Source organism: Leucoraja erinacea, chromosome 9 (assembly GCF_028641065.1).
Source record: "Leucoraja erinacea ecotype New England chromosome 9, Leri_hhj_1, whole genome shotgun sequence".
NCBI lineage: Eukaryota > Metazoa > Chordata > Chondrichthyes > Rajiformes > Rajidae > Leucoraja > Leucoraja erinaceus.
In genome coordinates this window covers 67842724-67857555 of record NC_073385.1, presented here as the reverse complement: position 1 = coordinate 67857555, position 14832 = coordinate 67842724, and the positions used below count along the sequence as shown (strand labels likewise).

Genomic DNA, 14832 nt, shown 5'->3' with positions numbered 1-14832 from the left:
GAGGGGGTGAGATTGGACTGGGCTAGGGAGTGGAGACGTCAAAACAGTTGATGTCACTCTTGCAGTTGCAAATAAAAAGGTTCAAAGAAGGTAGCAGGCTGGCAGGAGGAGTCCAGGAGGAGGAGGAATGTTGGAGACTGGAGTAAGGGTTGTCATTGGGAGTCGAGGGCCGTAAATTTGCCAGAGAAATAAGTGTGGAGGCGAGGGAAGAAGAACTCAACATCATGACTGGTTTGGATCTCAATGAGGTGTGATCATAGATATATATATATATAGACAGACAGACGTTTGCACATAATACAAGGCTAGGTGAGATTGTGAGTGAGGAAGTGTCAGCGAAAATAATGTGGATGAGAACGGGACAGATGAGATGTATTGTGGGACAAATCCAAGGCTATTCACATTGCTAGACATGACCAATGCAGAGTATCTGTTAAATGGTGATTAGCTGAATATCATCAATCGTCCATAGGAGTCTTGGAGGTGCAGGGAAGATTCAGGGATGCAGGTTTCCCATACTAAAAGAGATTGAGTAGACGAGGAAGGATCTCTTAAAATTCACAAAATTCCCACAGGATTTGATACGCTAAATGCGGAGGATGTTTCTCCTGATGGAGGAGCCCATGACCTAGGGCACTGTTTGAGTACATGTGCCGATTCAAACTTGGGTGAGGAAAAATGTCTTAACTCGGTGGTGAACTTTGGAATTCCTCTCCCTACGTAGCTGAACGGCCTCTGTCATTTGTGTTTGTTCAAAATAGATGAATACATTCCTGACCACTGAACCATGGGATTATGGAGACAGTGCTGGAAAATGGTACAGTGGTAGATCAGCCATATTCTTGATAAATGATAGAGCAGACTCAAAATGTTGCTCCTATTTCTTACAATCATGCATTATATTCTCTCTGCTTCTGAACATATCTTTGTCTATAAAATCATTAGAGGAATAGATAGCCTGAATCAGTCTTTTACCCGGGGTAAGGGGAATTGAGAACCAGAGGGCACAGGTTTAAGGTAAAAGTGGAAAGATTTATTAGGAACCTGAGGGGTAACTTATTTTCACAGAGTATGGTGGGTTTCTAAAACCACCAGAGGAGGTAGTTGAGGCAGGTACAATAAAAACATTTAAAAGACACTTGGACAGGTACATGGATGGAAGACAGGCACGGGTTATTGATTGGGAACGATCAGCCATGATCACCATGAATGGTGGTGTTGGCTCGAAGGGCCGAATGGCCTCCTCCTGCACCTATTTTCTTTGTTTCTATGAAAGGTTCAGAGAGATATGGGCCAAACGTGGGCAGATGCGACTAGCTTTGATGGGGGATCTTGGTCAGCATGGATGAGTTGGGCTGAAGGGCCTGTTTCTGTGCTCTATGACTATTAACAAAATTCTTGTTTATCATGTACTTAAATCCTAATCAAGTGCTAGTTTCTTAATAGTACAAATGTTCTCATACATTCAAGAGTTCTATCCGGTAACAATAAATCTGCATTTTTAATGAAACCATTTGCCAGTTCATGGGTGCTCTGCATTAACTGAACTCCCTCTCTTGGTTGTATTTTAAAGAGTTTTCAATTGATAAAAGTTTAAGAAAGAACTGCAGATGCTGGAAAAATCGAAGGTAGACAAAAATGCTGGAGAAACTCAGCAGGTGAGGCAGCATCTACTGAGCGAAGGAATAGGTGACGTTTTGGGTCGAGACCCTTCTTCAGACTGACCCAATTCACTTGCACCTCATTAACCTCATCTGCTGTATCCGTTGTTCAAGATGTGGACTCTTATACATCAGCGAGACCAAAAGTTGTTTGGGCGATCGTTTCGCTGAACACCTTCGCTCAGTCCGTCTGAACCTACCTGATCTCCGGTTGCTAAACATGTTTATTCTCTCTTCCCATTCCCACACAGACCTTTCTGTCCTAGGTCTCCTCCATTGTTAGAGTGAGGCTAAACGCAAATTGGAGGAACAGCAGCTCATATTTAGCTTGGGTAGCTTACATTCTCATTCTCTCTCTCTCTGTCTTTATCCCTCCCCCACCCAAATTACACTAGCTTCTCATTTTCAACCAACAAACGGCTAACGGCCTGTTTCCTTTATCATCGTTACTTTTTTGCATATCTTTCATTCATTGTCCTTTATCTCTCTACCTCGTCTATATCTCTCCTTTCTCGTATCACTGACCTGAAACGTCACCCATTCCTTCTGTCCTGCTGAGTTACTCCAGCTTTTTGTGTCTATCTTCAGTTCAAACCAGCATCTGCAGTTCCTTCTGACACAAAATTAATGTCGGGTAATTACTGCCTGCCATCTGCTGTTCTTGCCTACCTAAGAGTTGGAAGTTTTCCAAAAGCAATATAATCATCAAAGCAGCACCTTGAAATGATTGAAAGTGAGAGGCCCATATACAAATGCAATTATTTATCTTGTTAGCACATTAATGAATCATTCTTCATCTGCAACTGAGTGTTAATTCCATCACAACAATGATAATGGCACCATAACCGAGCAGTTTTTCATTAACATTTATACAGCATTCATATTTCATGAACGTTATGAAATTTTAGCCAGTAAATTGCCAATAGTTTTTACACTTAAACAGCTGGCAAGTTGAGTTTGACTGAAACATGTTGGAGTCTGAAGAACCTTATTCATTAATTTGTGTTAAATATTTTTTGATATTTGGTGCAGTCAATTTTCAAAAGTTCACATTCTTGACTACTCTGGTTTGATGACTACTCTTAATGGTACATTCATTGAAAACTACTTGCAGAATAGCAATTATTAAGTTTTTAATTTAAAATAACGTAATATGTCAGTGGATCAATAATGACTTATCAGACATTTGTCCAAAATCGGGATTAATGTGTAATTTCTGGGATCTTGGATCTGGGAACATGTATCATAAGCAATTATTATACTCTCAAGTACTGTACTACCAAATACACCCATTCAGTGGAACAAAAATAATTTTCACATGGCAGTGTCACCAGAACAATAAGTGAATTTGTAGCTGTTTGATGGTTGTTTTATTCTAATATTCTCCAAGAAAGACTTCACTAGATTTTTTTATGAGCAGAACATTTGTCGGCTGATAATGCAAGGTAATATCTCTTGTTTTGAAGCACCTGTGTGTTCCATTTGTAATATTAAAGGGAGAAATTCAGCTAGGATTGAAAACATTGTGGCGGCACCTGGTGGCAACCCAAAGGCACAACGAACCATCGGCTCTAGAGGGTGTCGTCTTGGTGTGGGAGGCGCTAGGCACGGGGTCGGTACCCGAGTTGGTATTTAAGGCCGGGCAACGCCTGTGTCCGGCGAGGAGTAGGGAGCTGTATTGGAGAGAATAAACACGTCTAGTGCACACAACTCGTGTCTGACTAGTTTCTGGCTGTACTCCTGCGAGTCCCCGCCACATTGGTGACCCCCGACGCCCAGGAGTGTAATCCTGGAAAGGAGATTTGAAAAAATGCATTCTACCGCTGCCACCTTCCAGGCCGACTCAACGCGGTCTCCCTAAAGCTACCTACATTCTGGACCTCGCAGCCGGGGGTTTGGTTTCGATAGGCCGGATCCCAATTTTACATCCGCGGACGAAACTCGCTATCACTATGTGGTAAGCGCTACCAGCAGTCGGCCGTTCGGGTCATTCCTTACCTGGATAATCCGCCGGAAGCGGGTAAGTACGCAGGCCTCGAGCTGCTGCTGGGGATCTATGGGCCGAGCCGAATGTAGCGCGCCTGTCGGGTCCTTAACATGGTCGGGCTCGGCGACCAGATGATCTCGACCCTCATGAGCCAGATGCTCACGCTCATGGGTGACCACTTGCCCTGCCCGCTCTTTGAATTTACCTACCAGCAGCAGTCACCCTGGCAGGCCCAGCGACCCAGGACCACGCTCACAAGAGCCACAGACAAGACAAGTGGCACACGAGAGCAGGCAGTAATTATCTGACATTAATTTTGCGCCATCTTGCATTTCGAAGTATACAAAGTTCGGAAAATCGCCGGGAAATGCATCCTCGTGGCGGATACTTTGTCCCGTCCGGCAATTGCAGCCGTGCTTAACCCGGCCTCGGGAATAGATTACTCCACCTTGGCGGCGGCCCAGCTGGTGGACGATGAGATGCCGGCGTACCGCACTGTGATCTCTGGCTTGGTGCTTGAGGACGTGCCGTTGGATCCCTCGGGTTCCATCCTCTATGACGTATCCACGGGTCAGCCGAGGCCTATCGTTCTGGCCGCATGGCGCCGTCGCGTCTTTGAGGCGATCCATGGGCTGGCCCACCCATCCATCCGGGCCACGGTCGCTATGGTGGCCGCAAGCTTTATGTGGCACGGACTTTGGAAGCATGGTTGCTCGTTGAGCCCGGGGTGCATCCTGTGTCAGACATCAAAGGTGCATAGACATGTCCGGGCGCCCGTTCAAGAATTTGCAGTGCCACGCCAGCGGTTCGATCACGTACACGTGGACAACGTGGGGCCACTGCCTTCGTCCCAGGGTGTATCACACCTGCTTACGGTGGCCATCCCGCTCACGGACATTTCAACTCAGTCATGCCCTCGTGGCAACTTGGATTGCCCGCTTTGGGGTTCCACTTCAAATCACGTCTGACCGGGGTACCCAGTTCACTTCTGAACTCTGGTCTGCCATGGCCCGCCTGTTGGGGACGTAGCTCCACCACGCGACAGCGTACCATCCCCAGTCGAATAGGTTGGTGGAGCGGTTCCACCGCTGTCTGAAGGCCGCCCTGGCTCGTCTCACAGGCCTTGGGTGGATGGACGAGTTGCCATGGGTCCTGTTGGGGATTCGGATGGCCCCCAATGAGGATCTGTCATCGTCCTCCGTGGAGTTGATATATGGTGCTCTGCTCACCGTCCCCGGGGAGTTTGTCCCTGCTACTGATGGGTCCCAGGAACCCCCGTCATCGGTGCTGGTCCGCTTGCAGGAGAGGGTCGGCGCCCCGTTTCCCATCCCAACGTCGCGTCGTAGAGTGGCCCCTTCCCATGTGCCACTACCGCTGATAGACTGCCTGTAAGATTTTCTTTGCCGTGTATGAAGGTCGCTTTCGCGTGCTGCGGCATGGGCCTACTACATTTTAGTTAGACATGGGAGGCCGGCGTGAAACGGTGTCTGTGGCTTGTTTGAAATCGGCCCACTTGGACCTGAGCGAGCCAGTCCATGTGGCTCAACCACCCTGTCACGGGCGTCTGCCGTCCCGGGCTGCTGGAGATTCTTCCAAACCGAGCTAGCCCCCAGGGCGTGTGATTGTATCTACGCGTTCGGGCTGCATCGTGCGGCGTCCCGTCCGGTTCGGTGAGGAGTAGGGAGCTGTATTGGAGAGAATAAACGCGTCTAGTGCACACAACTCGTGTTCCACTAGTTTCTGGCTGGACTCCTGCGAGTCTCCGCCACAACATTAAGATTTGCAGTGGCATTGGGTAAGCCCATAATTTGGATCATAACATTATTCATTTTAATTAAACAAAATTAATTTATTTCATATCAGAATATGCTTTAAGAGACTAAGCATCCTAAATTATCGTTGAAGGTTTTATAATTGAAATGTTCTGCTGAGATAAAGAGAAAAAAAACATAAATAAATAAATTCAATTTGTTTTCAACTATTATTTCTTGATGCATGTATAAATGATGGCTTTATGTTCTGGAAAATGTCCATACAGTCAGTTTTCTGGTAAAACAACTCCCTCACCCCTAACCCTGGGCGACCCCCAATGTGGGGGTCGCCCGTATTTGATTTCATTGGCCAGGCATAGTAAAGCTGGGGCGATGTTGGTGGGATCATGCTGGAATTAAACGTTACTCAGGCCAGAACAGAAATAAAGGAACTCTATCTGAAACGTCACCTATTCTGAGCAGAGGTCCTTCTGTAGTTGTACAGGGCCCTAGTCTGACCCACTGAGTTACTCCAGCTTTTTGTGCCCCCCCCCTTCCATCTCATCTGGCCAAATTTCACGAATTCAAATTCTACTTGACTAAGCTAGTGAAATTATTTTGCAATCTCTTTCAAGGTTTTTCAGCTCACCATCTTGTCTTTTCTACCAAACTATATTCTTGCAGCAAACCAAGATGGTTGTATAAAATTGGAAGGACTAAATGCATCCGGTTTTTTTAATTTGTACTTTCTGCTTTTTATCAGGAGCAAGTTTCTAATGAGAGCTCAAGTCTTTTACGCCTGATCATTTAGTTCTTGTGAGCCGCCTTATGAAATGGCACCCTTGACCTATGTTTTTGCTAATGCATGAAGTAACTGTATCCACAGCATGACAGATGTTTTCCTCGGTAAACTGTGTCACTTTTCAGTCCATTGTATTATAATCTAGTACTTTGGAATGGTTAACATTTTTGTTCCAAAGTAATTGAGTAAATGGAGATATTATCTCACTTTCTGCTGAGTTGATTCTGCAGCTGTTCTTTTTATTTGTCTACTGATAGAAAGATGGAGTAATAAGCCATTCTTGTTGTTTCAGTCATAGTCAAATTGTTTAATTAGCTAATTTTTTTTTTCTTTTTCTTTGCTTCAGTATAATTAATGGATTTGCGTTGCCATTAAAAGAAGAGCACAAGGTTTTCCTGTTGAAAGTATTGTTACCACTTCACAAAGTAAAATCTCTCAGTGTCTACCATCCACAGGTAATTTGACATTTTGTTAATTATTGAAGTAGAGGTCCTTAAATATTTGAAGGCAGGAATTTACTATTCCTCGTCAGACCTGTTTACATGTTAATTCATTTTATTCATTGTGTGTAAGTCAAAGTGTGATGTTGACTCCAAAGCGTGGTTTCATTTTTTTAATAAACCGAGGAAAATATTATTTAGGTCATCCTTTTAATCTTACTCTTGAGGATATCTCAATGTCCATACAGAAATGCATCCAGTTGTCTATTGAGCCTACTTATACTAGATTTAGTGATATTTGCTTTTGTGATGACTTTTTGTATGTGTGTAATATTTGAGAACTTTGAGCAGAACTATTCCACAAGTACTTAACCATTCTAATTTTCAAAGTCACAAATGATAATTTGCAGTTTAATATATCTGCTTATAATGCATTTTGCAATCCGCACCATTTTATATTTTTGGTCAGGAAATATATATCCATGGTTCACTTTGGAATGGACTGTCAACACTGGTCGTTCACACTGGTGTGATCTATGAATTTTAGAGTGGATCTGATACTGACACTTAAATGTACTTGGATCCAATTGTGTAAAGTGGATTTGTCACATTAAAATATTTAGCAAAGAATAATTAGCGGAGGTTTTTTGAAATATGTCCCAATGTTCAAAACCACCATTTTTGCGTACAGTTTTGGTCTCCTAATCTGAGGAAAGACATTCTTGCCATAGAGGGAGTACAGAGAAGGTTCACCAGACTGATTCCTGGGATGTCAGGACTTTCATATGAAGAAAGACTGGATAGACTCGGTTTGTACTCGCTAGAATTTAAAAGATTGAGGGGGGATCTTATAGAAACTTACAAAATTCTTAAGGGGTTGGACAGGCTAGATGCAGGAAGATTGTTCCCGATGTTGGGGAAGTCCAGAACAAGAGGTCGCAGTTTAAGGATAAGGGGGAAATCTTTTAGGACTGAGATGAGGAAAACATTTTTCACACAGAGTGGTGAATCTCTGGAATTCTCTGCCGCAGAAGGTAGTTGAGGCCAGTTCGTTGGCTATATTTAAGAGGGAGTTAGATGTGGCCCTTGTGGCTAAAGGGATCAGGGGGTATGGAGAGAAGGCAGGTACAGGATACTGAGTTGGATGATCAGCCATGATCATATAGAATGGCGGTGCAGGCTTGAAGGACCGAATGGCCTACTCCTGCACCTATTTTCTATGTTTCTGTGTTACTGTTTCCCTTGTGCGAGATGGTGAGATCCAGACAGGAGAACAGTTTGTGTGGCTAAAAATGGGGTGACGCCCCAGGAACTCTCTCAGATTTTGACATTGGCACAGAACCGTGGCTTTGATATATGGAGTTATTTAAAACTAACATTTGATGTAATTTATTAATTAGTAGTAACTAAGAAAGATTGATTCATGAGCTCGCTTTAAAGGACATGCACATCATAAACAATAACTTCTCTATTGCTCTGGTTGGGAATCCCAGTTCAGATGAATGGGAATCTCCATTCTATGCCAGATCTATGGTTTGATCGCATTGGAGAGGCAGTTTCCCTGCAGTCCTAGCAAGAACAGGCTCCGTTGCTGGACTCCAAGGAGCAGAGCGACAGCATCCGTCACTCAGAAAGTTCCAGACGTGATGAGTGGGTGGAAGTGTCAGATTAATTTCCATTTAAATGGCTGAACCAGAGCTGTCGACCGTGGCCAGGCAGATCAGGATGTACGTGATGCCAAGGTTATATCTTCTCAATTTGCTATTGCTTTGGCATCAAACTGGGGATGCTTTTGTTCGACAAATAAAACGTATGATGGAAGAAAAACGTTCACAAAACAAAAAGATTTTTGTTTCTGAAATTTGCTATGAAAATTACACCAACTTAAAAGGAAAATAATTTAACCTGCCTAACAAAATTATTAACTGCACAACTATTTAATTGAAAAATATTGTGCTTTATAAAATATCCACAATGGAGCTAATGCTTTATGCCAGTTCTCTTATTGTGAAAACACAGCTAGTTTATCAGCCTCGGGTTGTAACATGCATTGACACTCATTTCACTTTTATTGCGGTAGACCCCAAGGTTAATGTATGACCACATAATCTTAAATTTTCTTTCTTGCCATTCTTCCTTGCAAAAATGTCACATTGCACAAGTTTGCAATTTGTGAAGTTTCAGAATTTTCCATTTCACTGCTTAAAATATTGATGGATTTACTTTCTTGCTCAAATTATCCACATTGCATGCTGCAGGTGTGTCATATTGTGTGAAAGAAATGGGTGGTAGGATGAAACTTAATGTTTGGATGGCTTCATATTCCAGTGATCTGTGTAACATATTTGATTGCCAGTCGCATGAGTACTTGGCTTACATAATTCTGCAATGTAATGGATGTTATATTTTCCTAAAGGGAAGGAAAAACCAGGGGAAAACAAACTTGCCTGTGTCCTTTGTGTATTTCCTGTTTTCAGTTTGTCTCTCTGTTTTGTAAGTAGTCAGCTGGTTTCATAGGTTTTGTACATTATTTGTGGAGGGGAAGAGTTCAATAGATCTACTTTCTACTGCCTTTAATCCCAAATGACGGCATTAACATTCCGATGCTGAAAAAATAAAAATAAAGCATCATACTGTGCTGACAAAAAAATAGTTTCAATTGGTAGCCATCTGCTGATATGCGGGAGTATTTTGGCATGAATAGACAATTTCTCTAAACTCATCTGAACAAGTTAAAATTACTGTATTTTGTTGACAGCTTTTCTCCAATTTTAATGCTGAATATATGCACGTACTAAAACTGTGTTTCTGGTTTAATTATCTGGCAAAGATCATGAAAATACGTGTAGTTGATTATGATTTGGCATTAAGCTTGCACCATGTGAAATCACTGGTGGGATATGCAACATACTGTGCATAAGAGCTGCTGCAAAGTAAAGAAACCTGCTACTCTAGCATTTGCTGCAAGTGGAACAATGCACATTGCAGAGACTAAGACTTTTGCCTCCATCACAGTGAGGAGGTGCCTGGTGAACTCAAATTGTGGTGGATGTTAATTTGTGTTTATTGCATGTGCTGTTATTTATTATTATTGTGTATGACTGCAGGCAACGTAATTTCGTTCAGACCGAAAGGTCTGAATGACAATAAAGGAATCAAATCAAATCAAACCTGTTTCTCCTCTTTATGCAGCTGGCATACTGTGTGGTGCAATTCCTAGAAAAAGACAGCACTCTTACTGAACCTGTGAGTAATTATGTAATCTAAGTTTACTTTCCTGGAAGACTATTTTAAATTAAAGAGGAAAAATTATATTCCTTTATGAATGGGATTCATGATTATTATGGTTTTGAAGACTTTTTATTCGGTCATAGAGTCATACAGCACGGAAACAGGCCCTTTGGCCCATTTCCCTCTAAACTTTTCCTATCCATGTACCTGGTCCAGGTGTCTTTTTAAATATTGCTTTTTATCTGCCTCAGCTACTTTCCCCTGGCAGCTCATTCTGTATGCCCACCACACTCTGTTTAAAAAGTTTTCCCTCAGGTTCCCATAGAATCTTTCCCCTCCCACCGTAAACCTGTGCACGCTAATTCTTGATTCCCTTACACTCAGAAAAAGGCTGGATAGGGTAAATGCACATTCACCTCATGATTTTGGACACATCTATAAGATCACTCCCCCCCCCCCCCCCCCCCCCCCCCCCCCCCCCCCCCCCCCCGGCTTCCTGCACTCCAAGGAATACAGTCCCAGCATGCCCAATCTTTCTCGAGTCCTGACAACATCCTCAAATCTTCTCTGCATCCTTTCCAGCTTAATGGCGTCTTTCCTGTAGCAGGGTGACCAAAATTGAGCACAGTGTTTCAAGTGCGGTCTCACCAAGGCCTGGTTAGAGTGAATGTGGAGAGGATGTTTCCACAAGTGGGAGAGTCTTGGACCAAAGGCCATAGCCTCAGATTAAAAGTACATACCTTTAGAACGTAGATGAGGAGGAGTTTCTTTAGTCAAGAGGGTGGAAATCTGTGGAATTCCACACATTGCCACAGACGACTGGAGGCAAAGTCAATAGATATTTGTACAGTGTAGATTAGTACAGGTGTCGGGGATTATAATTATAATACATTTTATTTATGGGTGCCTTTCAGGACTCTCAAGGACACCTTACAGATTAAAACAAGCAAATTACAAACATATAAGCAAAATGAAACACAAAATAAGTAGTAGGGACAGCAACAATACACAATTCAAAGAGAGGGGAGGAGAATGGTGTTGAGAGGGATAGATCAGACATGGTTGAATGGCGGAGTAAGACCTGATGGGCCGAATGGCCTAATTCTGCTCTAAACTAACATCATATATAACATAATGTTCAAACTTCTATACTCTATTCTCTGACGAAAGAAGGCCAATCATTCCTCCTCCTTCCAGTTCCCATCCAGAAGCTTGAAAGCGAGCACCACCAGACTCAGGAACAGCTTCCTCCTCTCTTATCAGGCTTTTGAGCAGTCCTTCCGTTAGCTAGGGTACTGTCTGATTCTGTCTATGGAACTGATCTGCTACAAAGCCGTGAACTATATTTTGCACTTTGTATCTTTTCCTTTGCTCTATGTATTGTTCTCTACCTTGACGATTGTATTTGTGATTATGTGATCTGTATTGGTATTACAGTGATCCATAATACAATTGGTATTATGTGATCTGACTGGTTAGTATGATAGTATGTTAGACAAAGCTTTTCACTGCACTTCGATACACTTGACAATAACACCAAACTTATCACCACCAGGAAATTGTGCGCCTGGGTCCCTCTGCTCTACAACAATGCCCAGGCCCCTACTGTTCTCTGTGAAGCTCCTCGCCTGGTTTGACTTCCCAAAGTGCAACACTTCAAACTTATCTGAATTAAACTTCATTAGCCATTACTTGGCCCGCTTGCCTGGCTGATCGCGATTCCACTGTAATTCTTGATAACCATCTTCACAGACTACAATTTCTATTTTAGCCTCATCTGCACACTTACTAATTGTGCTGTGTACATTGCACTGATCCCTGAGGCACAATCACAGGCCTCCAGTCCGATAAACAACTTTTAACCACCACCTCTGTTTCCTACCCTGAAGCCAATTCTCTATCCAGATGGCTAGCTCTCGCTGGATCTCACACGATCTAATCTTCTAGAGCTTCTTATCATGCTGAACCTTATCAAAAGCCTTGCTGAAATCCATATAGATAATGTCTATGGCCTGCCCTCGTCAAGTTTTTTAGTTGCTTCTAAACACTCAATCTAGTCCCTGAGACACAATCGCCCATGTACAAACCATGCTGAATATCCCTAATCAACCCTGTCTACCGAAATGCATGACTCTCAGAATACTCTCCAGGAATCCTTTTCACGATTTTGTTGAAACTATTCTCCTTGGGTCTTCATAAAGTCTAAAAAGTATCCAAACTTGACAAATTAGATATGAAACCTATTCAAAGGACTGTTTTTCCATCTAACTTATTAAGTAAGGATACTTGATATCTTAGATTACAAAAGGCATTAATTAAGCAGGGAAGGAGGAGGAGGCAGGTGCCGTATAATGTGGGTGATGCATTTTAATACGGGGAGAAGAAAAGCAAATTATTTTCAGAAGGATGAAAGCAAATGGTGACGTTCTCTCTATGCACGTCAATGCTGTTTACAGAATAATGGAATGAGGCAGAATTGAGAATAAGAGTATGTGGCAGGTTTTCAATATTGAGATATGATTGAAGACAAATAATTATATATAAACTGCTGCGCTGCAACGCTGTTCTGACTTTTATAGGTGGTTATGGCATTGCTCAAGTATTGGCCAAAGACGCACAGCCCGAAAGAAGTGATGTTTCTAAATGAACTGGAAGAGATCTTGGATGTCATTGAACCTTCAGAATTTGTAAAAGTCATGGAGCCCTTGTTTCGCCAGCTGGCAAAATGTGTTTCCAGTCCTCATTTTCAGGTAAGTATTAAGTTACACAGAATATTGAGATATACTTTAACTTGCATCTTATTTTTGATTTGAAACAAACATCATTGATCTACAAACTCTCTGGTTTAATGTAATGCTGGAAATTGCAGCTGAAAGTTCTATAATGCTTGTGTCCAGGTTTCTTACTCCATGTTTGATCTCCATTGTAGGTGGCAGAACGAGCCCTTTATTACTGGAATAACGAATACATCATGAGCCTTATCAGCGACAATGCGGCCAAGATCTTGCCCATTATGTTCCCATCCTTGTATCGTAATTCAAAGACTCATTGGAACAAGTAAGAGGGCAACTTTTGTGTTGCATTTGACCCTTTGCACAGTTAAAACAAAATCATACAATCTTTTAAAATAAGCATTAGATAGGAGGTTTGACTAAAAGTTCAGTTTAGTTTACTGTCACATGTACTGAGGTACAGTGAAAAGCTTTTTTGGTGCGTGCTAACCAGTCAGCTGAAAGACAATACGCGATTACAATCAATCCATTAACAGTGCATAGATACACGATAAAGGAATAACGTTTAGTGCAAGGTATAGGCAGCAATGTCCGGTCAAGGGTAGTCTGAATTACAACGGGATCTGGGGGTCCTTGTTCATCAGTCCATGAAAGTAAGCATGCAGGTACAGCAGGCAGTGAAGAAAGCGAATGGCATATTGGCCTTTATAACAAGAGGAGTTGAGTATAGGAGCAATGGGGTCCTTCTGTAGTTGTACAGGGCCCTAGTGAGACCACACCTGGAGTATTGTGTGCTGTTTTGGTCTCCAAATTTGTGGAAGGACATTCTTACTATTGAGGGAGTGCAGCGTAGGTTCACAAGGTTAATTCCCTGGATGGCGGGACTATCATATGCTGAGAGAATGGAGCGGCTGGGCTTGTATACTCTGGAATTTAGAAGGATGAGAAGGGATCTTATTGAAACATATAAGATTATTAACGGTTTGGCAGGAAACGTGTTCCCGATGTTGGGGGAGTCCAGAACCAGGGGCATAGTTTAAGAATAAGGGATAAGCCATTTAGAATGGAGATGAGGAAACACTTTTTCACACTGAGTTGTGAGTCTGTGGAATTTTCTGCCTCGGAGGGCGGTGGAAGCCGGTTCTCTGGAAACTTTCAACAGAGAGATAGATAGGGCTCTTGAAGATAGCGGAGTCAGGGGAGAAGGCAGGAACGGGGTACTGATTGTGGATGATCAGCCATGATCACATTGAATGGCAGTGCTGGCTTGAAGGGCCGCATAGCCTACTACACCTATTGTCTATTGACATCAAAGAGGTAGATAGGAGTTCGGGACTGCTCTCTGGTTGTAGTAGGATAATTCAGTTACCTGATAACAGCTGGGAAGAAACTGTCTCTGAATCTGGTGGTGTGCGCTTTCGCACTTCTATACCTTATGCCTGATCAGAGAGGGGAGAATAGGTAGTGGCCAGGGTGCAACTCATCCTTGATCATGCTGCTGGCCTTTGCCGATACAGTGTGAGATATGAATGGAACCAAATATCATTATTTGATATCTGGTCCACAATGGTGGTGTCGTCTGCGAATTTGAAAATTGAATTCGATTTGTATATGGCTGCGCAGTCGTGGGTGTACAAGGAGCAAAGAAGGGGGTTGAGAACGCATCCTTGTGGAGCCCCCATGTTAAGCATTATCGTGGAGGATAATTTGTTCCCTATCCTCACTGATTGGGGTGTGTTGGTCAGGATGTCGAGGATACAGTTGTAGAGATGAGCGCTGAGCCCAAGTCCTGCGAGTTTGGTGGTCTTGGATAGTATAATGGTATTAAAGGCAGAGCTGTAGTCTATGAATAGTAGACTGTCGCAAAGCTTGGATAATAAGAAATATTATTTCTCATACTTAAAAACATTGCTATGAAAATCTTCACATGAAAAAAATGTTTAGTTTAGACAACTTAAAATGCTTCAATTATATAACTAAATTTGTTTTGAACTACAAAGTAAGTTTGATGTTATTACAAACAATTTCCATAGAGATGAGAGGGGGCTAGTCAGCCACTTGAGCCTGTACAACCATTCACTTAGGTTGTAATCTGCACCCTATTTGTTTCAACCTCTTTGTTTTATTAACGCTTAATACGCTTCCTCATGAAATCTATTGATCAACCGTAGCCTTCTGAAAGTGAGGGAGTTCTTGCTATTGTGTTACTGCCTGCAGGAAGTTACTTG

At 42.7% G+C, this 14832-nt stretch overlaps 1 protein-coding gene across 2 annotated transcripts in view; it reads left to right on the top strand.

Moving 5' to 3' along the window:
• Positions 1–14832, top strand: part of ppp2r5ca (protein phosphatase 2, regulatory subunit B', gamma a) — a 95799-nt gene that overhangs the window by 65372 nt on the left and 15595 nt on the right. For both annotated transcript variants that reach the window (XM_055641150.1, XM_055641151.1), the window contains 4 exons: positions 6548–6656; positions 9834–9887; positions 12452–12622; positions 12802–12929. In XM_055641150.1, coding sequence (XP_055497125.1) covers positions 6548–6656; positions 9834–9887; positions 12452–12622; positions 12802–12929 — 462 coding nt within the window. The remainder of the gene's footprint in view (positions 1–6547; positions 6657–9833; positions 9888–12451; positions 12623–12801; positions 12930–14832) is intronic.